The sequence below is a fragment of the Triplophysa dalaica genome, chromosome 22 (assembly GCF_015846415.1).
Source record: "Triplophysa dalaica isolate WHDGS20190420 chromosome 22, ASM1584641v1, whole genome shotgun sequence".
Classification (NCBI taxonomy): domain Eukaryota; kingdom Metazoa; phylum Chordata; class Actinopteri; order Cypriniformes; family Nemacheilidae; genus Triplophysa; species Triplophysa dalaica.
In genome coordinates, this window is record NC_079563.1 from 7,723,089 (window position 1) to 7,750,457 (window position 27,369).

At 37.4% G+C, this 27,369-nt stretch overlaps 1 protein-coding gene across 1 annotated transcript in view; it reads left to right on the forward strand.

The window, feature by feature from the left end:
• Positions 1 to 22,372, forward strand: part of sppl3 (signal peptide peptidase 3) — a 35,151-nt gene extending 12,779 nt beyond the window's left edge. The window contains exons 2-10 of the mRNA XM_056736945.1: positions 9,137 to 9,214; positions 10,618 to 10,706; positions 11,055 to 11,174; positions 11,292 to 11,370; positions 12,340 to 12,452; positions 12,623 to 12,729; positions 14,749 to 15,103; positions 16,570 to 16,679; positions 20,046 to 22,372. Coding sequence (XP_056592923.1) covers positions 9,137 to 9,214; positions 10,618 to 10,706; positions 11,055 to 11,174; positions 11,292 to 11,370; positions 12,340 to 12,452; positions 12,623 to 12,729; positions 14,749 to 15,103; positions 16,570 to 16,679; positions 20,046 to 20,117 — 1,123 coding nt within the window. The 3' untranslated portion in view covers positions 20,118 to 22,372. The remainder of the gene's footprint in view (positions 1 to 9,136; positions 9,215 to 10,617; positions 10,707 to 11,054; positions 11,175 to 11,291; positions 11,371 to 12,339; positions 12,453 to 12,622; positions 12,730 to 14,748; positions 15,104 to 16,569; positions 16,680 to 20,045) is intronic.
• The last annotated feature ends 4,997 nt before the right edge of the window (positions 22,373 to 27,369 follow it).

Genomic DNA, 27,369 nt, shown 5'->3' on the forward strand with positions numbered 1-27,369 from the left:
TCTCTCTCCGTTTGTGTGTAATACTGTAAATGCGTACATGTGGGGGAGGGGTGCGAATTTCGAATAATTTTCGAATAGCTCTCATCGATCTTCGAATATTATTTTTGCTTTAAATGCCCATCCCTAGTAGGGATAGGGGAAATGTATTTGTGATGCATGTGAAGCTAATGCAGGAAACATGTGTTTAACAGCCCTCTATCATGCCAATTGTGTAAGAATATTGTGATCTCTTGAGACCAGTCGGATCTTCTCACATCCCCAAATTATTAATATGAATTCGACTACTATTTTGTACCCTGCAATAAACACTTGCTCAATCTTTCTCAGTCAAGTGCACTGATTTGAAGAGACATGTCTTCAATAAATGTTTAATTTAAGCAATATTCTGTATCATAATTAGATTTTATGAGATAAAAAGAAATTAAATCGGCCTTATGTCTGGGCCATCGGCTGGCCTGATTTAAAAAAATCGGCCAGAGAAAAATCCCTATATGTCGACCTCAAGTATTGAATGAAAGAAATGTGACACTTTTATGTCTTTGCAAACACGCTTCTGCAAGAATTGTTTAAAAATGTTCTATCTGTTGTTGAAAACTGAAATTGTCTTATCATTTGGCAATAGACTGCATTGCATCATTGAAAGACAACTCTATTTGTTCCTCAAACTACTAAAAGAACCGTTAATGAAACAGTTAAGGAACTGGGATGACCAAAATAATCAGAACCAGAATCTTGAAATTTTTTGGGATTCCCTTTTCAGGTGTCAAGTGGTTATGTGCCAGTGTGAAAGATGATAAATGAGGTAGTGAGATCTGGAAAGAGAGAAGCTGTGACATGGCACCGCTTCTGTCAGTTTGCCGGCAATAGACTTTGTTAATTCATTTAATCACGCATGTATTCACACAAGTGAACAAGCAGAATGCTGGTGTTTAATATACATCAAATTGATTTAACAACCAAAAAAATTGTTCATAGTTTTTCATACTGTTATTGATTTATGGCATGCATGAACATGCATTTTGTGAGTAACCTAAATTACTGCTCTACATATTTAAATGTACAATCTCAACATATTTATTTTTAACTTTGTTAAAAATGAAGACACATTTGAAAAAATTAAGATACATTAAAAACTGTGCTCAAAACTTTATTCAAGTCATAACACCTGGAATTGTATTGTATCTCTTGAAGGAACAGTTAGGAACAAAATAGAGATGCCAAATTAACACAATATAGATATGATGTTACTGCCTGTAGATTAAATATAAGACTTAAAAATAAATGGCAGTCAATTAAAGGTCCACTAAGCGATGTAATTTGTCTGAAGTTGTAGTAGAAGATTTTACTGCGAGATTGCTTTAATATGGTTTGAGTTTTTACTAGGGCTGCACGATAAATCACGATTAACAAATATTGTGTAAATCGACCTGTTTACAGGGTTTTTCCTGGTTCAAAATTAGGCGGAGGTGGTGTCTTCCTTATCTTGTACACACACGTATATGTAGGCCTACCGTACCTTAAAGTGTCTTAAACAAACACTTTACATGATAAAACATTAACATTTTATGAAAATTACGATTATTAAGTTATGTAAAACAGTAGTTTTATTCAACCAAAAATAAAATTAATTTTTAAATTAAATTTTTAACCTTTTCAACTAACTTTTCAGCCCAAAATAGCCATCTAAACTAGCTCATTCACATCCTACGAATTAAACTGTTGAAACTTTTCAGTCAATAGCAAATATAAAAAAACAGTAATTTATTATTAGCAAACAAATGACTCCTTTGAACCAATTCGTTTAAACTTTAACTGGCGAACTCTCTTTGTACAGTACAACACTGATTCAATGAGCCAACTGCACAGCTTAAAACATACAATATACTGCCCCCGCTCGCTATTTCATTATCACATCACTACTAGAGCAAGCTCTTGATTGGTTAACGAGTTTCGTCAAAGTTTAGATTTTTCAACTCGCATGTTTGGCGCAAATCACGTTACGCACATCAAACGCCCCTTGGCATTGACTTAACATGTAAATAACTCTCACTTAACGCTTCATTCTTGTTTGGTGGGACACAGTAAACACCCTGTTCCAGAGCGATAATGTTTCATGAGCTGTTTGTCTGTGAAGCACGGCTCTGTGATCGGTTGGAAATGCTTGATCTAAAAGCAGTGCAAGTTTGATTTGTTTATACCATGCATCTGAAAAAGCAACACCCGTCAAATATCGTCTTAATAAATATACTTTATTGTCATGAAAATTCCTGAGGGGGCATTCTCGGGAACTACAGGTGTTATGGCACTTCTTCTGCAGTGTATATAACCACTTGATTTATTTACATGTAAACTGATGAGACTCGTATCCTTTTATTTGCTGACACCCTTCAGTATTAAAATGAGTTTATGTACTGCCTTTCTATTAAATTTCTTTGGCTATATATTTGTTAATTAAGTCACAAGTCAAAGAGCTTTTTCCTTTGTGATGAAATGACGGTGACGAAAGCTCCGGCACAGAGGAGGCTGTATCCTATTGGAACAAACTTTCATCGCCTGAACTTATGAGACACTTGCATCATTTGCTGGAAAAACAAGCCTCTGGTTCAAATCCAACAAAGGGATAACAGAAGTTGAAGATATTCACATTTAAGATGCACCTGTATATATTAGAATATTAATTTTGCTTTATCATCCATTTATCTTTATCATCCATTCCACCTTCTGAAATAGTTAAAAGAACCGCCTCTTCCAACAGTTGACTTTTAAGCAAACTGATCTGAAATGTCTTGAAATCACACCGGCTGTACCTTCTCCACTGAAATGTCTGTCTGTGGTCAAGCTTTAAATAGTCCCATTGAGATAATTACACAAAGGTTGTACATTCCATCACTACATTTTTTTTTCTTTCTAAAGCTCCGCCAGGTCTTTGTATGTCAGTGGTGCGACATTGAAACTTGGGAGGATCCAGGGACAAAGAATACAGGGACATAGAATCCTCAACTCAAGAACACACCCGTAGTGGACATCGGCAGACATTTATGAATATCACTTTACTGATGTTGATCCCCTTAGCTTAATTCATTCAGACAGTGATATCAAAAGAATAAATTCAGTAAGCCTCTTATAAAGCATCCTAAGTGGTCAACCAATTTGTTTTTTAATGGCCGATACCAATAATAAGAGTACTGTTGCTGATTGGCCAATAGGAGCACGAAATTACACAAATAAAATAAATTGTGCCCAGTATATAAATGTAACAAGTTACACTGTATTTTCTTATAAGTTATAAGGAAAATGCTTACTGTGGCTTAGGCATAACATAATATACAGTAGTATAAAGAGACGAAATTCACTACACACCTTAAAAATTAAGCATACTTTGTACTAGAGATGCACCGACATATCAGCCAAAAATCGGTATCTGTCGATAAAAGCAATTTTTTCACACTATTAGCTATAGGCTGTTAGTCCATTCGCGCTTTTCTGAGGTCGAGTATGATTTGGAAGCTGCGAAACTTACGTAGACCGTGAAAGCAAACAGTGAATCGTAGTAACATGCTCACGTTGTGTTTTAGAACTTGTCAATGACGACCTGGACTCCGCATGTCCGCGATGGCAGCGGGAAGCATGATTGTGACCATCGGTGTAAATCCAGGGGGGACGAAGGGGACACGGCCCAAATCAATTAAACTCACATTCTCTATTGTTACAAATATATTTATGTTTACCAAAACTAATTGTGTAATTACAAGAAAATACAAACGCAAAAAATGCGTTTTAAGTTTAGAAACTGTTGAGTTCTCCCTCCCCTGCCTCTCACAGTGGTTTGGCCCACTGCGTGCTCTACCCGTTCATCTCACCCGTGCATTGCCCAACACATTCAAAAGGACAGCAGACGTCACATACTGCAACTAACACGCCAAAGCTATTTCTCATGCATTGTTTTATTTTTGGCGACCTGGCATGATGTGAATATTAACAGCCACAATTAGCCACCGATCCTGCCATACAGGTCCCGTGTCACATACAGCCGCAAACATACCGGTTACAACTTTGTGACGTTGGCACTATATTTAGCGTCCACAAAAGGTGCACAGCGTTCATTCAGTTGGAGAAGGTCGTTTTCTCCGCATCTTTTTTGTGCAGTATGTGCGCGGCGGATAAGCTAAACATTCAGTTTCCTGAAACTCGGGCGATTCATCAACGAGTACAACACAGAATTTAAGCATCTGTCACTTTTACTGACTGTTTGTTTGGGTACACGAACATGAACAAAGTTTGTTGGAGGAGGCAGTGCACTACAGGGGATAATAACAACCACTCATTAATGTCATTGTACGGTGACTTGGTCAGACAATGTTGCAGTATAAATCAGGATAACATTTTTAAGTGTTTAAAAAGTGACTCATTGTTAACATGTAGTAGTAGTGGGTAGTGTGTTTTTATATTTGTTTCCTGTCTTCACAACAGAGACAACAAATATATAAATGGAAAAAAGCTTTATTGTTCACTTGTATTACAGTATGTGACAGTTCAGTTCAGTTATAATATGTCTGCATGATAAACCTATGAACCTAATGCATATTTTCGGTTTGTGTAAATACAATTTTGATTGTATTATTTGTGTCCCCTTCAAAAAATTCCTCTTGAGAAATTGTATGTGTATTGTCCCCCCCTACTGTTAAATGAGATTTACGCCCATGAGTGTGACCCGCGCAGTTGACTTATCAAACACACACAGCCTACACTGGTCGACTTGGTCACGTGAAATAACAACGGTCTTGAAAACTGATTGCAAAATGCGATTTGGTGGCCTTCTGGAGCCCTGATATAATTGTTTTTAATGTTTTGGCAGATGGCCATCCAGCAAACTAATATAGCCTCGCCTCCTGATGTCATCGTCCATTAAGATAGGTATTGTCAGATTCCAATTTTGGAAGAGATGCCCAACCCCATCTTGTCTGTCACCCATAGGCCCAAACCTAATGAATAACCTACATTTCTACATATTTAGTCCTTGTCGCTACTCAGATACACGGAGCCAGCCAAATCGGCCCATAGGTGGCGCTACAACGATGAAAAGCGCGTTTGCGCCTTATACTCCTAAACCATTGGTCGCACACCCAAGTGTCTTATATCAGTGTAATCACTGGCTCAAAACTTAAAAAACGTATATCTCCGATTTCATTTCCGGTATGCAAATTTTTTCGCTAATTTGCATTTTATGAAAAAAAAAAAAAATGAACTAGTCCCTGGATTTTTGCCCTATCGAAACCAAACCAACGTTGATGAATTCTGTGGACTGTGAATGTAAATAGTTATCGAAAAAAAGTTGAATTTTCCATTCACGGCCGCTAGGTGGCGCTAAAACGTCCAAACCGGAAGTGGCATATTTAGCTAAAATGGCCATAACTCGTGAACTGTTTGAGATATCTTCATGGGGCTTGGAACATATGTGTAGACCCTCAGTCCGGAGTCACAATAAAAAAAATGTGGCATTTTGGCCACTAGGTGGCGCTATAATTTGAATGAGCTAGAAAATGGCTATAACTACGCAACCCTTTGCCCGAATGACTTGATAATTGGTATGGTGTCTCTTTGTCTCATGCTTCATGAATATCTAAAAGGACATTGACGTATGTCAAAAAACATGGCCGCCATTGGCCAATGAATTTTGAGCGCTCATTACACCGGGTAAACGGAGGCCGATCAAAACGACACTCGCTGGGCTTATTCATCTCAAGGTCCTTAAGGTCTGTAAGAAATGTGAACTCATTTGGCCACCGGGGGGCGAAATAACGCTTTAGTAGTGCTTAAACATTTGTGTATCATGTGACACTTGACATATAACCAAACTATTTGTATTATATGATAGATCTCCTTATTCTAAACAACTTTGCCTCTAGAACAACTTCTGTCGATCAAATGGTTTGTGAGTTATCGCAGATATTGATAGAAACCTTTCTTCGCAAACTTGTCCCTGAGTTTTTGACCGATCAGACCCAAACCAATGTAGATGACTTGTGTGGAGTGTGAAGGTAAATAATTATCAAAAAAAGTTGAAATTTCCTTTCACGATCGCTTAGGGGCCCCAAAATAAAAAAATGGGCGGAGCCTATCACATTTAAATGGCCTCAAATCAAGAACGGTTTAACATAACAGCAAGGGGCTCAGGAAATATCTGGAGACCATCACTAGGATTTCACATAAAAAAGAACGTGGCGTTTGGACACTAGGTGGCGCTATAATAATAAAAATGGCATAATGCACATGTCTTTTGGTAGCCTAGACAACTGTTCGTCACGTGACATTTGAGTAATACACAAACTATTGATATCAAACGATAGATCTCCTTATTCATAACAACTTTGCCTCTTGAACCATTGATGTCTATCAAATGGTTTGTGAGATATTGGTGATGATTTAAAAAACTACTTTTTCAAACTTGTTCAAGGACTTTCAAGCAATTTCAAAATTTCCACCTCAGTTCATTTCTTTGGACTCTCTAGGTCAATAATCATCAAAATCATGTTGAGTTTTTTTTGTTTTGTGACCATAACAGGGTCCTTTATTATATTAGCGTGAAACGAGTATGTTATATGTCGATACTCCTTAATAAATAATCCAACTTACTTGCCATTTAGTACTATTATACATATTATGACACTTAACAAGCATGCAAAATGTGATGCTCATAGGAAGAGACATTCATTTCGATGGCTTTCTTATAGAGTCACCAGATCACAATGCATGTAGCTTTGCTAAAGGAACGATAAATATGTGCAGGATAAAGGTGTGTAGTGTGCGTGTGTGTTTATGGATATCATTTCCCTCTGTATCATATGAGTTTGAATGCACTGTATAGTTCTGTATGTCTTGTGTGATCGAGAGTGTGCATGTGTGTGTAATGAAATGTGTCTCACAGGAAGACAGTGTTAGAAATATAATGTATTACACATTAAACGTTGCTCCATATTTACACATCTATAAATATAGCACATGTCTGCTTGCTTTTAAGATGAGTGTTGATATATATATATAACACAGCTTTATTAGATAAAACCAGTTTAATTGCATGTAAACCCAAATTGCTACTCAGCCAGTCACATGGCAGCAGCTCAATAAATTTAGGCATTTAGACATGGTAAACATGACTTCCTGAAGTTCAAAGCAAACATCAAAATGGGGTATATTGTATTATGTGAGGTGTTTGTATAAAATTAAGCATAATTTAAATGCCATGGCATTCTAGAATATTATGAATGTGAATCAATGTATCTATTTAAGATGCTCCTGGCCTAAAGCCTTAAAAAAAATGTATACACGTCTATCATAATGTATGGCAGGTGCCATGCCACATCCATAGCAACTAAACAGGTTAACTTAGCAACCATTAAGCTAGACCTATATCTCTGGAACAGAACATCGTAGAGACATGAGAATTGGTTAATTTCACTCGTCCCTTATCTGTTTAAACCTGCATATGAGTGTAAGCATGCGTGGTCTGTATTAACCGAAATGTAACCTTCAGAACTGGTATTGGCAGGTATCACTCTGAATAAACGGCTATCGGTATCGATGGAGAAATTTAGTACAGGTTAGCAAATGAACCAAGAATAGAAACATAAAGTGCTAAAACTGTTTTCTTCCCATAGCAAATCCTTATTTTAAAACGTTTTCCCTTTATAGTATGACAAGCCATGTTAAGCATTTTATAATGTGCATCACATTACGTTTTAATCAACTCACAGGTCATAAATTTTATTGTAGCTACGTTGACGCTCTGGGTTTTCTGTCATATGGCCAGAATCACATAAAAGATAAATTGACATTTATTTACTACAGTTCACTCGAATGATCACAATAGTTATAATGTAGGCAAGTTATGAAAAAGTTATTATAATGAGATTGATTATCTATTTATCTTCTGGCAATATAATATGTATTTACAATAGGTAGACAGTCAACAAGTATAACATTGAGGTATGAATGTATGCACAAACAGTGAGAGTACAGTATATGAGTGGTGTTATAAACTGGTGTTCATGGGGTCTGTACTGTAGGTCATCTTCACTCTCTATCAGATAAGCATTTTTCTGTCTTTAGGTTTGTTTATTCTCGCGCCTGTCTTTGCACTGCGAGTCTCTGGTGACTCCACATGCGGTTCCGAAAACAGGGGTATGTCACATCAAAGCGCTCACGCGGCTAAAAAAATCTCTTTCGGTTGACATTTTATTCCGCGGTAGCGGCATCTTCCATCATTTCGCCCAGCCCTAGTGTATAGTGTTCTTTTGTTTGACTGTTTTATTGTCCGCCTGGTAAAAAGAAATCTCTGTCTCAAGCACAAATGATTAGTGGTTAGTCTTGTATGGTTTGAACAATAGCGATAGCGACGTCTAGCTTAGCAAACACTTATAATTGTGTAAATAGTCTAATTAAACCACTGGGTTTAAATACACACACATTCCTCACCCCTGTCTTTGAGCCCAAGCTAAAGGTCCAGATCGACAAAAAGCACTCGTCCTCTTCATCTCATTATGTTGGGTGTAAGTTTCTACTAATTTGTTTTTTTCTAAAAAGTATTTCTTGTGCGTAGTAAAGCGTGTCTTTTGTGTTGGAAGTCAACATACGAGCCTGCTTTTCTCTTTCGTATTTTTCCCATGTTCCTTATTCATGCAGTCAATGTGTACACAATATAGTCCACTTCTTTTGTTCACAATCACCTATTATTTATCCATCATACAGACTGCGGCTCGGTGTAATTACGTTTTAAGAGTACTCAGCCTGACCTCTTTCTCTTAAAGCTTATTTACCAAAGGGGAAATGCATGTCTTCCCAGAGAGTCACTGAAAAGGAGAACGGCGTAACGTGAGATGTTTGTTATATAGTTTGGCAACAACTGGAGAAGGCCGAGCCTTGATTCGCATTACACTCGCACGCTCGGGTCAGTAGCTGACAGCCAAATGTTGAGGTCAAACTGGGTTAAATGGAGAGCACATTCAAGTGCAGGGTTTGGCCTTAAGGGCTGTAGGTAATGACGTTCTTTGTGTACATTGTATGACTTATCCAGCCAGCCTGTCAACCTTCTTTTATTTTTTGAAATAATAATTGTAAACTTCCTTCTCTTCCTCCCCAGGGCGTATTCCCTGGTCGACTCCAGTCAGGTGTCAACGTTCCTGATCTCCATCCTCCTCATCGTCTATGGCAGCTTCAGGTATGTTCTTTTCACACCGCTGCAGTTCTGCTCAACAATAGGCTTTATGCCAAACATCACATGTAGAAACGTGAAAAGATGTCTCGTCGTATCTTTTTTTGTACGTGTTTCTTTATTCAGAATGCAGTCAATGATTATCTTAAAGAAATCGGGTTACCAGAAACGAATAATATTACTCACCCTCGTGGCATCCAAGGGATATGACTTTCTTTCTTCAGCCGGGTGCGATTTGAGTAGTTTTGAAAGAAGTCCTGGCTCTTTCCAGCTTGGTAATGGTAATGAATAATAACCTGTTTTTGAAGCTCCAGAAACGCATATATCCGTCATGAAACTAATCTAAATGACTCCAACGATACAAAAAAACGAAACAATATGTTTGCGAGTATAAAAGATTCGTATTTTGAACGTATTCAGGATGAGTTAGATGTTATGTATAGGTGAGAAAACTACACGTGTAATGGTGGCACACAGACTACATGCGTATCAACGGCAAGTTTCATTTTTTATACACGCGAGAACATATGAGACTCAGTGTTGTGATGCCATTACACGTGTTGTGTTCTCATGTATACATGTAGTTGTGCGATTATTACTCAAATTATGTCAGGCTGAATAAAGTCATTTACACCTAGGATGGCATGAGGGTGAGTAAATTATGAATTAAAATTTGTTATGGGGTATACAATTCCTTTAATCGGTTTAGATTGATATGTTAAAGCATTTTTAGCATTCGAATGTTAATATTGACTAAAACGGCAAAAATAAAAATAATCAGCTAGGTCAGCTTATCAACTTCAAAATATATAGGTTGTGCTGTTAGTTTTTAATACTGTTAACACTTTCTCCGATAAGGTGATGTAATGAGATCAGTTTTTTCTCGTTCTCTCTATAAGGATGGCCTAGTACCTAATGAAAATGTTTTGCAAATGTGGATTACAACTATTTATTTATAGATACATTTATTGTATAAGCTTTATTCAAATACATTGGCTAAAAATATGGTTTTATGTGTGTGGGCGCGATCGAAAAGTTGGCTTGGAAAACAAATTTCTAGCTGCTGGAGACAGAAAAGAGCAAAGCGACTGCACCTTCACACAAATGTTCCTTGGATTAACATGTTTGACATAAATAAAAACAAGACTATGAGGAATAGAAATGCAATCCACAATTCTGTACTAAAGTCAGATTAGCAGAGGAAACATCTGTCTTCATTTATCAATGCCTTTGAGGAATATATACGTAATGTGTCCATAACCCGTAACAGTATGGCACTATTTTGCCCCGTCCTGCACAGCTTTTAAGAATTTCCGTCCAAGTATGCAGGTTGTTTAAGTATACACCTGACATCACCTATGTATTCTGTCTGTATTTGAGTTTGTAGCTAAAAGCGTGTATTCACACAGGTCATTAAATATGGACTGTGAGAACCAGGAGAAGGATAAGGACGGAAACCCTACCACTGGCCCCTTCAACAATTCCAACACCAACAACAGTGAGTCCTGAACCCATCATGCCGTGTGTTCTAGTAGGAATTATTTTTGGTTATTTGAAGTATGCTGCTTTGCTACGGGACCTTATTTTGTTGAATTGTCCAGTTATCAAATTGGACATTTTCCTGTTAAATTCAATTATGATAATCCAAATGGAAATGTCAAAACTCATCTTTAATCCATTAGTCACATTAAGTGTGACATTATGGGATACGATAGAGTGCACTTGGCTATTTTCTTAAAGAGCATTTAGTACTCTCTGTGCACACTAAAAGGTGTTTTTAAGAACAGCATTTAAAAAAACTTATCCCAAATCCTATGTTGGATAATCAAACATATTGTTTCCACAGGTATTCAGACCATAGACTCCACACAGGCGCTGTTTCTGCCCATTGGAGCCTCAGTGTCCCTGCTTGTCATGTTCTTTTTCTTCGACTCTGTTCAAGTGGTGTTCACCATATGCACTGCAGGTACACACACACACACACACACACATTGACCTCATCCTCACTCACATACTGAGCCCATTCACATGCACCCGAGCGACGCTTGCGCAACTTCATGATTTTTTTGTATCTCTCCCACAGTTCTAGCGACCATCGCCTTTGCATTTCTCCTGTTGCCGATGTGCCAGTATGTGACCAGGCCTTGCTCTCCACAGAACAAGTAAGAACCGGAAAATTTGCTCGCTCGTCACAGGGCTTCACGTTTAACATTTCTATTCAATGACACAGGGTTGACATGTGAACCATTACACGAGTCATCCTGAAAAAAAATTGTTTGCATTGTTAACGCGTGTAAATTGTGAACTGTGTACTACATTTTAAGTGAACGTTTTTTTTTGGTTAATGCTAATATCTTTTGTCCTGTCTTTAGCATCTTTTTATTAACTTCTTGATCTAAATATCCCCTTTTGTTACGCTCAGAATTCTTTTATCCGATTTAGTTGTTGTTTGAAGGAAATTTTAAAACACGTGCACCCAGGTCAACCCTGTAACCATCAGACCTCTTCCTTAAAACAGTACTTTGTACTTTTGATTGGAAGGGGAAAACCGCGGATTGTCAACTCTGTTACCAAGCTGTTTTTATGAAATGTCAGGTTTTTATATTTCCTGTCTAATAAGCGTCTTGAAGTATCATGACCTTTACCATCGTGGCCTTATTTCGAGACCAGTAATGACTAAAAGAACGCTAATACGGTCAACCCTGTTACTCGACAAATGGTTAGATCTCCTCTCCTTGTGAAACCTAAAGGCAAATTACATTTTTTTATGAACTACAACTCGCATATCAACTTTTTCTTAGGGTACGTTTATGCAAAATTCATGTTATAAAAACTCACGCCTTTGTGTGAATAGCGTTGTCAAGAATGATTTGCATTCACGCTGATTCACAAAATCAACCAAAACCGTTTGATTTTTAAACATTGTTTTATGCATAAAGTAGTTAATGTCAAGATGTTAACGCAGTCGTGTAAATGTATCCTTACTATTAAGCTCCCTCCATATGGTGAGTTTTGGGTGGAACTGTCCTCTTTGTGTATTAACGTGCAACACCCTTAGAAATGAGATACTGAGGTGTGAAAGACTCCGGGTCGGTCATTTTTCTAGTGTGTGAGCTTCTCTTTGTTTCCAGGATCTCGTTCGGCTGCTGCGGCCGCTTCACACTGGCGGAGCTGCTCTCCTTCTCCCTGTCTGTCTTGCTGGTTCTCATCTGGGTGTTGACGGGACACTGGCTGCTCATGGACGGTATGTCACCATGCTCCTACGCTCTGATTGGACGGCCTTGTTTGTGTGTGTTTTGAGAGTGCGTGTTAAACAGAATGTAAAGAAGTTGGTTAGTTTATCTCCTGCGTCTTCATCGGTAGGGAGTGGTTTGGTTTAATTCGGCTTTCAATGTTGTGTTGTTGTCTCCTCAGCTCTCGCCATGGGTCTCTGTGTGGCTATGATTGCATTCGTGAGGCTGCCTAGTCTCAAGGTGTCTTGCCTGCTGCTGTCAGGCCTGCTCATCTATGATGTATTCTGGGTAAGCTATTCATGTTTCAAGTCATACAGGTTCATGGGGTTGGGCGGCGTGACATGAAGTCTTGCGTCGCTTTATGACTGAGAGTCATTTTACATCACTGTTTGGGTTTATGACCCCCCTTTCATGTTTCGAAGCACTCGAATGAGTATATATTGAGTATATATTTCTCATGACCAGGATGGATAAGCTCGACACACACGCAGTATATCACCTAGTGGACTCGGTCGACTAAACATTTTTCTTGCGTATGCGCTGGTGTACGTGTACTGTCCGGGGTGTCCCAATGACCGCCGACCCTCCCGATGATGAAAATTAGGTCATGCAGGTGGACTTTGGGATTGAAGCACATCCATCCATCATAAAAGAATCCAAGCGAATACTCTGGTAAATGTTTTCTGCAAAACAACAGGCTGTATGATGAAACAAGTGTTTGTTTTGAGTTTATTTGGTGAAATTACACCCGTTAGAATTCTGAATGTAAATAAGGCAACAGGTAGATGTAAATGTCATTGCGTCTCGCTTGTCCTGTGACTAGGGGTCATATACTTTGCGACTTTAGCATTTTTATGGGTTTTAGTTTAGCTAAATAAGCTCAAAATCTCTCGTTCTCTCAGAAGACATTTATTAACCCATTTATTTGGATATTAACTGATTTGCTTTTTGGACCCTCAGCATGTTAGTACATGCTGTACACATGGACATAAAATGACAAATATTCTTTTGATAGAAGAAAATAGGTTGTATACATCTGGGATACATTAGGGTGAGTAAATTACAAATGTTTTTTCTTTTTCGGTTAAACGATTTTTTTTAATGCCTTCACTATCTTCTATAAAAAAATTGTACTATCAACATGCCAGTCTCAATGGTTCTCTTGTGCCGTTGTTGAAAATCTAGGTGAGTTCTGAATCTAAACTGTGATTGGACAGCCATGTTTAAAGCCAATAAAAATAGCCATTATGTTGACACCGGTGGGCCAGTGGACTGTGTGCTGAAATGTTGCCCGAAAGCGCTGCAGGCGACCTGAGTTCTCTTGTACCTCTCTCTCTCATCCTATTGTTTCCTGTCTGTGTACACTGTACTGTCTGACAAAAAATGCTAGAAGTGTATTAAAAGCAAATATTTACATGCCTAGCTGTAGGGGAAAAAATAAAGAGACCACTCCAGATCTATTTTCAGTGTTTCCGAATTTACTATTTCTAAGTAAAATATAAATTTTTAGTTCAAACCCAACTAGTGACAGCATTTCTCACAAATACCAAATGAAATTATTTTTATTTACAGAAAATTGAAACTGTGAAAAAAGAATGCAATGTTTGTAAATCTTGAATACTGCAAATAAAACAAGTTCATGTTAATGTTTTACAGCACGAGACTAATGTGTTTACACATATTTTAGTATCAGCTCAAAGCTGAATATATGATTAAAAAAGCCTGATTTATTCAACTTCCATGCATCTTTACTGTCTTCCACATTGACGTTGGGTCACTTTTTCATTCTTGAGGTTTGTTTCTGTTGAACTTTAACAGATACTGATCTGGAATTGCCACTATACATGCAAAATGCATTTTTATCAACTGTGGCATGTTGCAACATTGCTTGGCTGTAAACGGCTACATTGCACTTTGTGCTGTGATGTGCCAAACAGTCACATTTAATAAGTTAATTCTTGTCCTGACTTGGCCCGCTCTGTATTTTCTCCAAACTCCATGTTTCTTAGCTCTCACATGTAAATAATGTGAAGCCGTCCTGCCTACTGATGACCATGCAAAGATGTCTGCTGCAGTACAGGCGGGATAGCAAAATCTCCACCATTTATGCAGTCACACGTCCTACTGCCCAACTTTAAGTTTAAATGCTTATAATTGATGCCAATGAAGGAATTGTATATAAAAACTGTAACAAAATAATGCACTTGATTAACAGCATTGCTTTGTATGGGATTTTGTTTTATGTCAATCCTGAAATGGTCAACATGTCAAATAACCCCATCTTTTCCTCCAATTCATTCCTTGTAGGTCTTCTTCTCCGCCTACATATTCAACAGCAACGTGATGGTGAAGGTGGCCACGCAGCCCGCCGACAACCCCCTCGACGTTCTTTCCCGCAAACTGCACCTGGGCCCCGGCATGGGACGGGACGTCCCACGTCTCTCACTCCCCGGCAAACTGGTGTTCCCCAGCTCATCCGGAAGTCACTTTTCCATGCTGGGCATCGGTGACATCGTCATGCCAGGCCTGCTGCTGTGTTTCGTGCTGCGATACGACAACTATAAGAAACAGGCCAACGGAGAAGTTCCCGGCACTGTTAACGCGCCCGGTCGCATGCAGCGGGTTTCCTACTTCCACTGCACTCTCATTGGTTACTTTATTGGTAAGTATTGTTTGCTTATCAAAATATATACCAATAATACATTCCTCCACCGATACCAATAGCCTATTTTTCAGTGCGATATTGATTCTGAATATTGAATTAATAATTCTTAATTTTCTCATTGTTGTTAATTTAAATGATGCCACACTGGTGACCTTTCTTAACATTTTCTATATGCATATCACACATTCAGTGCATTTCCCTGTCGTCTTTTGATTGACAGGACGTATTGGCTTTGATCATCTGCTGATAAATTGAAGGCTGAACATTAATATGACAGCTTTCAATCATTTTTTGTATTAAAGTACATGATTTTGACCATTTAAAAAATAGTGTATTCATATTTTGGCAAGGAAAGTAGATTTGCAGTGTTGCAGAAGCATAATTCACTGGTCTGTAGTCAACAGCGATCCATTTTTTTATTAGTTTTGTAATCTGATGGCATAACTACTTTATTGTTGGTCTGTGTAAACATGCTGTACCCATTTGGGTGTTTCCAGTTCATTCGTCCACATTTCCCACAGCACTTCTATCTGAAAGTCAATTGCCATTTGTCACCTGTTAAAATGTCATGTGTCCACTCTGTCAGGATTTTCCTTGAACGTTTTTGACTCCTCACTCGCAGCTAGTCTGTTCACACCCTGTTTCAAGTCGATGATTTGCATTGTGACTAATAGCTTTGATCTTTGATATAAGCGCAGTACATTTTGTTGCCTTCAGCTGTTGTCAGCACAAGTCACATGATCGAGATGTGCTGTATCTTTCAGTATCTTAAAACATACATTTAGTCATTTAGCAGACGCTTTAATCCAAAGCGATTTACAAGTTGGGTAAACAATGGAAGCAATTAGGACGACAAAAAGCATAAGATCAATAAAAACATGTCCCACAAAGCCTACTACAGTGTACACAGCCAAGTTTAGTTTATCTAAGCATGCATTTTTTTACCAGGCCAGAATATATTGGATGAAAATCATCTGTTTCTGTATTGTTTGTTGTTTGAGGCCATTGTTTACTTGTTACATTTTTATTAACTTATGATTCATATTTTTTATATTCATACATTCAGATTTTTTAAAGTGTTAAACTTGTTATTAAGAGGAAAACACTGAAGTTTTTAATCGATTTTTGTAGCAAAATTCAATAATGTGATATTGCATAGATTGTTTCATCAGCCTGGCCCGACATTAACAGTGTTTAGTTATAGTGTAACATTTTATTTTTAATTGATATGAATATTGATTTATATTTATATCTTATTGTATTTTAATTCTATAAGTCCTTAAAACTACTCAAGTTATTGATTCTTTGCGAAGGTCTACCAGAAGTGAACTTTGTACCACATAACATTTGTTTATGTTGTTGCTGCTGAAAGCGTCTATACAGCAATAAATGATCAGCAATTACTGTCTCATGCGTCATCAGCTTCCCATGGTGTCTGATGGTTCTCTCTCCTCCCGTCTCAGGTCTGTTGACCGCCACCGTGGCCTCCCGTATTCACCGTGCGGCTCAGCCTGCCCTCCTGTACCTGGTGCCCTTCACTCTGCTGCCTCTGCTCACCATGGCCTACCTGAAGGTACGTCTCCATGTCCCACACCTCAGCGTGTGAAATTCCCATTTCCAATAGCACCAATGCGGTGTCTCTTCCTTTCCAAGAATCAACGTTCACTCACATGTTCAGAAACAATTCAATAGTCTTCATTGAGTCATTGTCCAGTTATACGAGCAGGGCGTGTGGCGTATCCATAACACGCAGTTGAATTATTTATAAGCCAGTTGTGCTTACAGACACACACCTGTGGACTTTCCTTCTATTGAGGCATCGCTTACCCTGGTTTCTTTTCACTGTGGCAGATGTTTTGTCAGGCGTGTCTTGGAACATAAGCTGATAAATATTTCGTAGTCGGGTCACCGTGGCAACAACCTCCCTGTCCATAAGATCGGTGGCACAAATGTTTTCAATGCGTTTCAAGTTAGCCGTCCACAATAGAGGCCTGAAGAACCGACTTTGATGGAGGTTAAATGCTGTTATGGTAGGTACATGAAACTAGACTATTGTAATGAAACAAGACACAGGTGTGAATAGACTTATGACATCACACGGTCGCATAAATGCTAGTTAAACTATAGCTGGAAGCATTCGCAATAAATGAAAACGCATGGCTTGTTAGTTTTTTGTTAGCTTGGTTGACTTGCTACATTTTGTACATATTTTTTCTGGCTTACGTTTTGAAGGCGTTACTTTATCGCTTCGAAATCAAATCTTGTGTTCTGTAGAAGCATGCAAGCGTCTGTGGGGAAAAATAGAAATAGGGTATCTTAATTTAACTAGGGAGTTAATCCATCCAGAAAAACAACAATTTCTACAGAAGCAGAATCTGTGTGGTTTTCCATGAGGGTGTGTGTGTGTTGTTTTAATTGTGTCTGTGTTGGACAGTGCTGCTGGATTTACTTGTATTATTAGTCTAGCCCAGATTTTATGTCAGTGAGGGTGTATTGTACGAAGATAACGTCTTTTGTTTGTTGGTACAAGGGTTGGTAATGTGAAGGTTATGTGCGCACAAAAAATATGTGTGTGTGTGCTTTGTATGTATGGGTGTGACCTTCATGCTTGGATAAGCTCTAAACATAGAAGATCATGTAAGTAGAGCTGCACAGGTTTTTTCGCTGCTTACGTCAGCACTCTTGCACATTCATGCCGGACACTTTTCAAACCGTTGGGATTGCAAACGCAATAAAGGGGAGACAGTACTGTTGCATGTGAGGTTCACAGGGTCGTATGTGTGTGAACTTGAAGAAAAGATCATTGATGTTAGTACAGTGATGCAACATTGCTTGAACAATTAATTTTTGATGTTGGTGTTTTTTGGCTTGATAGGACAAGTAGTTCAATGGTGTTTCCCTGATAATGTTTGCGCTGTCCCCATCACAACAATGAGACATTATTTACTCTTGAAACGCATTTTGGTGTCTATACGGAATTCTTTCACTTTTATTGTTAAGGTTTCTTATTGAAAAGAAAAATATACAGCTGGGAATTCAGCCTTACATGGGTCATGGGTTATAAAACATTTAATAAAATAATGATCACAATAAACATCGTTGTGTTTCTTTGCCTTGAATAAAGCATAATTTTAACTTGGGAATCTATTATTTATGTATTTTATTGGTGTTTTTCTGAAATTCTCATTACCGTAACGTCCTGAGTTGTCGCATTATATAGCCTCCGAAAAAGTTAAGAAACCATTTCAGACACCTGTTTTCTGATTTTAAAATGTAGTATTTATAGGTACGTGTTTAGGTAAAATTATGTTTCATTCTGTGAACTATTAACAATATTTTTAGCTAATAAGAAAAATAGGTGATTTTGATTTGCATTTATTTGCAGAAAATACAAACTGTACAGAAAATAACAGAAAGATGCTTTGTATTTTTTAACTCAAATACTGCAAAGAAAACAAGTTAATATTCCCTTTTAAGCAATACAACAGTAATATCTGTGCAATTTATTTAGGAAAAGTCCAAATCGTTGTGTTTTTGTGCGAGAATGTTGATTATTACACGGCTCGTTGGAATGTTGGATTCTGATTGGCCATTCGCTTCATGTGCAGGTTCGTTATTCCCAGATAACAACTTCTCAAAACTTGTAACCCGGATGCAGCAAATCATTTAGACAGGTTTTTTGACTAATTAAATGTAAAGAAGTCTTTTAATAACACATATGACATTATATTTACAAACGATTAAACCAATTTGCCTGTTTGTGACGTTTGAACGTCGTTTCTTGCCTTAAAACGGAAAGTAAACGGCTTTTCCTTGCGGAAGGTCTGCATTCGGTAAAAATGAGCTAATGAAATATTTCAAATTCATGTTCACTTTTATTCTCATGTGGCAAGTAGCTGTCTAATGGGGGGGAAATACATCTAGAAATGCTGATTTGAAATGAAAATGTCGAATGGTCTCGTCATTTTTTGTGGCTGTATGTTGTAATTTAAACAAGTAAAATTAAAATATTATTTGAAAAATGGATGTTCTACTAGATGTCCTCAAATGACAAAAAAAAGCTTTGACAAATGTCCATGACTGATATTCTCATCCCCATAACAATTTCAAGAGACTGTTTAAACACACACAAAAATATATATATAAATATTTACATTAAGTTTAATTTTATGTGAAGAAACGCATCTTCCATTACCTAAATTGGTTAAAAGCTTAATATTCTCTCGTCACGCTGTATGTGCCTCCCACTACCATGCAGTGCTTTTAACAACATAATGCTTATTTTAGGCTTTGGGCATTTAAATACACATGCGTACAAGCTGAAAATACATTTGGAGTTTGTAAAATACACACTGATTTCTATGGAAACGACGATCACAATCCATGAAATATCATTTGATATGGCCAGATTTGATCTCTGGCCCGCGGCACAAATAAACACGGTCCAGCCCATCCCGCCAGCTCAAATAACGCAATCTTTATAAAAGTGTTTGATCTTCAAACAACAAAACACATTTGACAATTGGAATATCAGATATATCATGACATAGTTAACAAGTTTGTGAATATTTTGAGGAAAAAAAGAAAAATATGGGAAAGGATTATCATCAGACATATAGCTGTCACCCGACCCTTATGCGCTGACCTCAGGCTCTCACGCCATCCTTATGTTGAAGCTCTAAATATGCCAGAGATGCTGGAAAACAATCTGACGTGACATGAAGTTGTGCAGAGTGAAATGTCACAGCGATCTGTTGCTGTCATTTACTCTAATAGTCTCTGTGTGACAGCTTTTATACAAAATACAATGACATTTCTGTGGTTGTGAATGGTTCATAGTTCAATGCAAGTTCTTTGTGTTGTATAATAAATATATTTGATATTAAAAAAGACAAAGATTGACCTCATGACCTAACCATGCCTCTTGATTTTTTTACAGGGGGACCTACGACGCATGTGGTCTGAGCCCTTCCACACCAAGGCCACCAGCTCTCGTTTCTTGGAGGTATGATGCTGCACCGACCAGCACAGATTCCCACCCGGCCACCACCCACCGGAGAGAAAGAGAGAGAGAGGTCTGAAGAGAGGAACTGAACTCGTCTTCTCATCATCCCTCATTCCTGTTGTCATCCTCTAGCCAGCGGATGAACAGCCGTACGCGGACTTCACTGCCAGATGGAATCATGCGCTCCTCGTCCCCGTATTCTTCATTCCATCGCTTCTCCATCCTGTATCTGAACCGCTCAAGTCCTTCGCTGTTTTTCACTACCTCTTTCCTGCTTCCATTCCACCTCTTTCTTCAACGCTCTTTTATTTTTATTCCCCGTCATCTGCTGCGTTTTACTCAGCCACACTGCACCGGATCAGTTGTTCTGTGGACGTGACCGGAGCCGCTCCTTTTTTAACGTTCGGCAACGGATTTACAAACGGAGATTTGTTTATTTACTGCTCTGAACGAACGGCAAACGAGGGACGTGGATTCTGCCGCAGCGCGTGATGACGATGACCCGATAAGGGACCAGCACACAGTAGAGGACAGCGATGTTTCTCAAACTCCTCTTTTCTTCGTTCTCTCTTTCTCTTTCTGATAAAACAACACCTGCATCGACCTCCGCCTACACCCCTAACAAACCCCCTCACCCTTTGCAGAAACATGTATTTTATTTAGAAAGATTTTATTCTTGGCATATACAGAATTGATGCATTATAAATTGTCAGGGCGTGTTGCCCTATGTATATATGTGTACACATGTATTAGGGGTTATCATGTTGAGGTGCAAGTGTGTGTGTGTGTGTGTGTGCGTGTGTGTTTAAAGAGGAACTACTTTTTTTTTCTGGCTTTTAGGTCTCAATGGAGTTGTGGCCGAATGAAACGAAAGGCAATGGCACTGATGGGAAATGTTTTTTTCCCACATAAATGGGTTTTTGTCTAGGCTGATGGCTCTGCTAAGGTCACTTTTTTGTCTAATGTACACATAGTCTTTCATAAGACACATTGGGCTCATTTACGAAACACGAGGCAGGACAAATTTCTGTGCGTATCGCCCATAAATCCATTGCGATGGAAATTGTCCCCATTGAATTAAATGTGACGATTTGCGTAAGAATGGTTTACGTACAACACACAGGAAGTCATTCTGCTCGTGTTCTTGAATGAGGCCAATTCACAGGGTTCAAAAGAGCTGACGAGGCTTGACCATTGAAGTAAGGGACGTGTGATGTACATGTATGAATGTATGGTCGCTATCTCCACGGGGTCTGGATTGACCTTTGAGCACAAGCTCCGTCGTGCCCCCTGGATAAATTCTTTAAGGATTTTACTCAAATCTTTGGATCTTAATTGAAACTGAAATGTCTTTCATGAATATTTCATTCTTTCAAGCATTATATTTTTGTTTGTAGCCATTCCTTCGAGAAAGTCCGATCTATAAACTGGAACCGAGGATGTGTGTTCTGTAAGCTCGAGTGAGTGGGTGTGTTACACGTCGTAGAAAATAATGCATTTTGCTGACTCAGTCTGTTTGCTTTTTTTACCTGTTGTTACCTGTTTTTTAATCTGTTAGTTGTCTGGCCTTGCATGTCAATTGTACAGCGTGTCGTTCTTTAAAGCTGCGTTCCAGGGCAACCGGTTGTGCGACACTCTGAAACTCAGACACAGGGTCATGGATGAAAAGTCGCACAAGAGATTTGATAAAATGAGGAGAGAGGCCCGGGGCGATGAGACTTGGACCGTTCTGACCCCACACATGGCCTCACACAAACGTGCGTTGGCCGATTATTCAGTTTGAACGTTTGGTCCCTGGCAGTGGGACACGTTTAACTTGAGCATCACAGACTTTATCTTACCCACAATCCCACTCACTGTTCCTCTGCCACCCGTATAGACATTACGAAAAAAGAACAATACAAATCATGATCATGGTGATTGCATTGAAAAGAAATACAAATGTTCTTTTTTATGAAATATGACCTTTTTGTTTGGGTTTTTCGTTTTTTAATTCCCATCATTTGTATTTTCCCAGTTTCCTTTAATGCTGTGGAGTTTCATTTTGTACTTTCTCCATCATCCTCCCTGCCTGCAGAGGGCGCTAAGCTCAACATAAACAGCCAAGAGGGTTCTGTATAAAAGATTTTGAATAAATAAATTTAAAAGTGTAGTGAAATGTGGATCCAAATGAGCTGTACTGAAAGCATTTCGGCTCTCCTAACCTTACCTTTTTCTCTTTAGTCAGGATTCTGCTGTAAATAAACATGACTCTAACTGTATGCCCAAGAGTTTTCTTTGACTGTGTGGATATTATTTTTTTGATTATGGTGTTTGTTAAGGCAAGTATCATTTTACTAATACTGATAGTGTGCTATCACTTGTCAAAGCCGCGAGGTGAAAGAAAAATTGCAGGGGTGTGAAACTATATTGTCGGACAAGAATACCATGAAAACTGTATCGAGGGGCCAATACAACTCTCAATACAACAGATGTTTATGGTATCTTATGATAATTTAATCCTGCACTGTTTATAGATGTTTGGTGTAGTTTCAAATGGCTGCAATACACTCAGATACTTTTAAAATCTGAAGAAAAAAAAACTAGACATACACCTGCAGACTTTTTGAAATTTTCGGATAGGAACACAGATTTACTGCAACAAGCCCAGACTAAAAAAATCGTAGCAAAAGTCTTGTAGTGTATTGTAGTCCACAATCGTGACCTCTTCGTGAAAGCGTTCAAGTCCATTTTATTGTCATCCTGGATAAAAGGTAAGAGACAAAATCCTCCCTACAAATAATTTACATTAATATTATATGGACAGGTTGAAATTTTTAAGTTTGTGAGGGATGAAGTTTAAGTCAGATGTGCGTGAAATTTAAATGAATTGGGCGCCTCACTGTGTCTACAATGTGACGGAAGTTATGCAACTTAACGTTCGACATATTTTAAGAAAGGGAACCAGTCGGGGTTTCCCCCTTTATTTATGACGTTATTTTGCATCAAAAATGACAAAGTTGGTGGGGTTTCTCCCTCCTGCATTTTTCGTCTTTTTTCCTCATTTGTTTAGTACGACTCATTTTAAGCTTATTTCTCATATGTAGAGACTGGTGAGTGACAATGTGAAAATGCACAATGTGTGAAATGCTTGTTGGAGGGTGAAGGCATTCTACAGCAAAAACAATTTATAGTAATATCTATTTAAAAGAGCAAAGTGAAACCAAGTAAATAATCAATATTTGCAATAAAAATGTATAGGCATACACATATAGTTTGTGAAAAATATACAATATGTCTTTGAAATCACGGATGCATAATTCACGAAAATACATCAAATATTGATATTCAAATACGTTTTCAATCATTTTTAACGGTTTCAAACGATATGTTCTGTGTTTGTTTACGTGAAACCGAGAAGTCACGTGTTGCCTTTGAATAGCATATCTGATAGTGTTTCACTTAATAATAATGAGAAAATGGGACTTTTTGTAAAGGATACATTTGGAAGATGTATCTAAATAAATAAAAGTACATTAAATATTTCTCATTTACGTTATTGCGAATAATCACACAACTTGTAAAAGTCGGCTCTCCACAAGGTGGCAGTCTAACCCAAGCTTTCGCAACAACCGCCTTATATATTTTTTAATATATAATTCAGTATTATCTTCAGTCATTACGTGTTTGTGCGTTATCATCTTGATAACTATCAATAACTAATTCAATTTATAATGAATTAGTGCTGGAATCAAATGTAAACATGCTAAATTCAGTATTACAAGAATATATGCGGCTGTTTAAAATTGTTGTTTTAGTTTCATAGCTGAACATAAGTTTAAGGATACGTAATTTATGGTTATATGTTTTCTTTAAAAGCCAATGTTTTTACTGCCTGAATAATTCATTATTAATTGACGGTCGCGTAAACGAAAATGACGTCACTTCCCGTCCTAACGCGCTTAGGAAAAATGGCCGCTCATTGAGTCGGTGTGTGCTGAGTCAGCCGCTTTAAACAACACAAGATCACTTCTCTATAATACACACATGAGCCGTTTCACCCTGCAATATAGGTAATGATATAAAAGGTTAAAAAGATGAGAAAGTCTTATTTGTTATTTTTGATTGACTATTAAAGTGAATTAAATGTAAAGGCTGAATTAAACTCATTTGTTTCTAGAGAGGAGCACTTCACAATGTTCATGAGATCATTTATTATCTCGTTACATTTATCATATAAATAATTATTTAATTGTGTATTTATTATTTATAACAAGCGTATTAACACTTAACAAGGCTTGATTCACATTATGCTACTCATGTCAGTGTTATTAATAGGACTTACTATTATATTATTATAGAAATCATTCACACTGACTTAAAAAATTGAAAACAGCTTCAGAGTGTGGCTACTGAATAAACAAAAAAAATAAACAAACAAACACTAAACAAGCTGTTTAGTTTACACACTGCTGATGTGTACTATCATCTCTCCAGGGTGCCCAAGATGCTAATACAGCCCTCCTGTTACCCTTTATTTAGGATAACCAGGTTTGGAAAACCAGTTTTGAACATTTAATCATTTTTTGAGCCCTCATGTCAATTCTGAAGAATACTGGTAAGAAACAACATTGCCCCCATTGACTTCCATTGTATGGACACAAAACCATTTCTCAAAGTATCTTCTTTTGTCTTCCACAAAATAGTAGTTGCATACAAGTTTAAATGACATGAGGGTAAATAAAGGATGACAGAAATTGTATATTTGGGTGAACTTAGAAGATATTTTGGAATTGAAAAAATGGCATCCACTTTAAAGTAGGCGATCATTTCAGTCCGCTCACCACTGAGAGGAGATTTATGGGTAGGGTGTGAGGGGTGTTATTAGGGAGTTGTTAAGGTCAAGTAAGTGCTAGAGACACTGGAACTGTAGGAATTTCTAGGTTCCACCCCAGTTCCCTTGTTGGGCAAACGATCTTTACAGCCATACAGGATTCCACTAGAATGGTGCGGTCTGTTGCATGTTGCTGTGGGGGAAAGGGAGTTGAATTTCAATGTAAAGTGAAGTTGCTTGGGTTGTATGGAAAGAGCAGAGGTCATTTCGGCACACATATTCCAGATTTAAACAGGCTAGTGTTGTAGCAGCAAGAAATGAAAGGAAAGATAACGTCACCCTGGGGTGTGCTGTAATAAATAGCTTGAAGGGATGACACTTAAAAGATGTCAGTTTAGGTTTAAGTTGCAGTTACAGATTTAATAAGCTAGGTATAATGTATATTATGGCAGGGAATAAATTTGAGTATAGTCTCTCCGTAACATACATACTATTGAAATTAAATAAAATACTTAGAAATAAATACACAGTTTCAAAAGTAAGTATACATTCACTCATCCATTAACAATAACAATAAACCCTTATTTTTTAATGATATACAGGGTTTCACCCGAAACACGCCTGCCCCGAAGTTAACTTTGGTAATAATATAACAATTTATTTTACATTTAATTTATATTCATATTATGTAAAATTAATATTTATTATATATTCATTGAATTCAATTTCATTTAAAAGTACTTAACAATTATGGATTCATTGAGAAGGTCTTCCGGAGGTTAAGTTTGGGTCACATAACGTTTGTTTGACACCCTCTATATTGTCTGTGCAATGATAAAAGAAAATGTCTGTTTATAGAGAAAATCATAGAATTATACAGATGACAAATAACTTAAATATAGCAAAGGTGTGTTGATTAAGACACATTGTCGCCTTGGAATAATGCAGTTGTATTCACATTCTTAGCAGTTTTGAGAAATTGAGCCTCAAGGTGTTAGCATTCAATTTGATTTTGTGGTAAAAACCTGTTTGGTTTCTAAAAAAAGTCCCAAAATGTACACACACAATAGACTTCACATTATGTAAAAAAGTTGACACAGAATAGAATAGCTGTGTGAATAACCCAATTTTAACGAAAATATAAGATAGAACCTTATAATTCTAATGCGAGAAAATGTGTGACTTAATTAAAATACATTTAGATTTGTAATTGCTTTGAGACAGACACAAGCTTTACATTTATGCTTCAAAAAGCATCTGGGATGTCTTGACCTTCTATAAATCTCCATTGTAAGTGCCTTACCTTAACCAAAACCTTTAAATGAATTGAAGGAATTAAAATGCAATAGTTTGTCGTTAATAAGACATTACTCATGATAATTAATTAATAAATAGTTTTTGTCTAATTTATTTCTACAACAATTTTAAAGCAACAAATTGTGATCCACTTCATGATTATTAGCATTTATACTCTGCTAGATTAAACTATCAAAGAACATTTCATTAAATAAAGAAAAGTATGTTTGCTCTTTCAATGGTAAGTGCCTATACTGTATGACATATAAACGTCATGGGTGTAGAGTTCCAGAATGTGGAAGCTAAGATGATAGGTTATCTTTAAAGTAATGCTCAAAGCTCCTCCCTCAACCCTCAGGGCGTGTTTGAATAAGCCTCGCTTGCCCCTGTATGGGGTGGACTCCCCCTGGCCCATTGCCCTTTGACCCCCCATGTACATTCCGCATGTATTCGGCGAAATGAAGTGAGGAATTCCTCTGAAGTTTGCTGCTCTTGCTGGTCACCATTTATTCCTTTTCAACAACCTTTTTCATCCATAAGTTTATTTCAATTGATCCTGCACTGAAAAAATTGATTCTTGAGTGTTAGTAAATATCAAAATTTTACTTATATTACATAGCAAAGTAAACTATATGCTAATTTCCTGAATCTACTCAATTAAATTGAGGCAACAATTTCCACTCAATTAGATTGAGTAGATTTTATTCTATGTTTTTAAGTAAAGACCTAAATTTATCAGATATGAGTCATACCACTCTACAAGAAATTAGATAAAGTCTATCTAATACTTCTCAATATTAATTACTAATAAAAATGGAGTAATATTAGTTTATAAGAACAGTTCATCTGCTTATTATGAATAATACATTTTAAATAATTAAACACTAAATTTGATTTATTCAGAGAAGCTTGAATTGACTTAAAAATGGTCGGAAACAGGAGATCACATCAATTGCTTTTATTGACCAAATAACAAACGTCTACAAAAGCCCTTTTTGACATGAACACAAGATTCATTTGATGTCACCATTATTGTGATCCTTGTTCACTGTAGTTGATCTCTTGACTCTTACATTTTACATTTACAGATTTGGCAGACGCTTTTATCCTCAGCAATTTACATTGCACTATACTATACACTGTATTTCT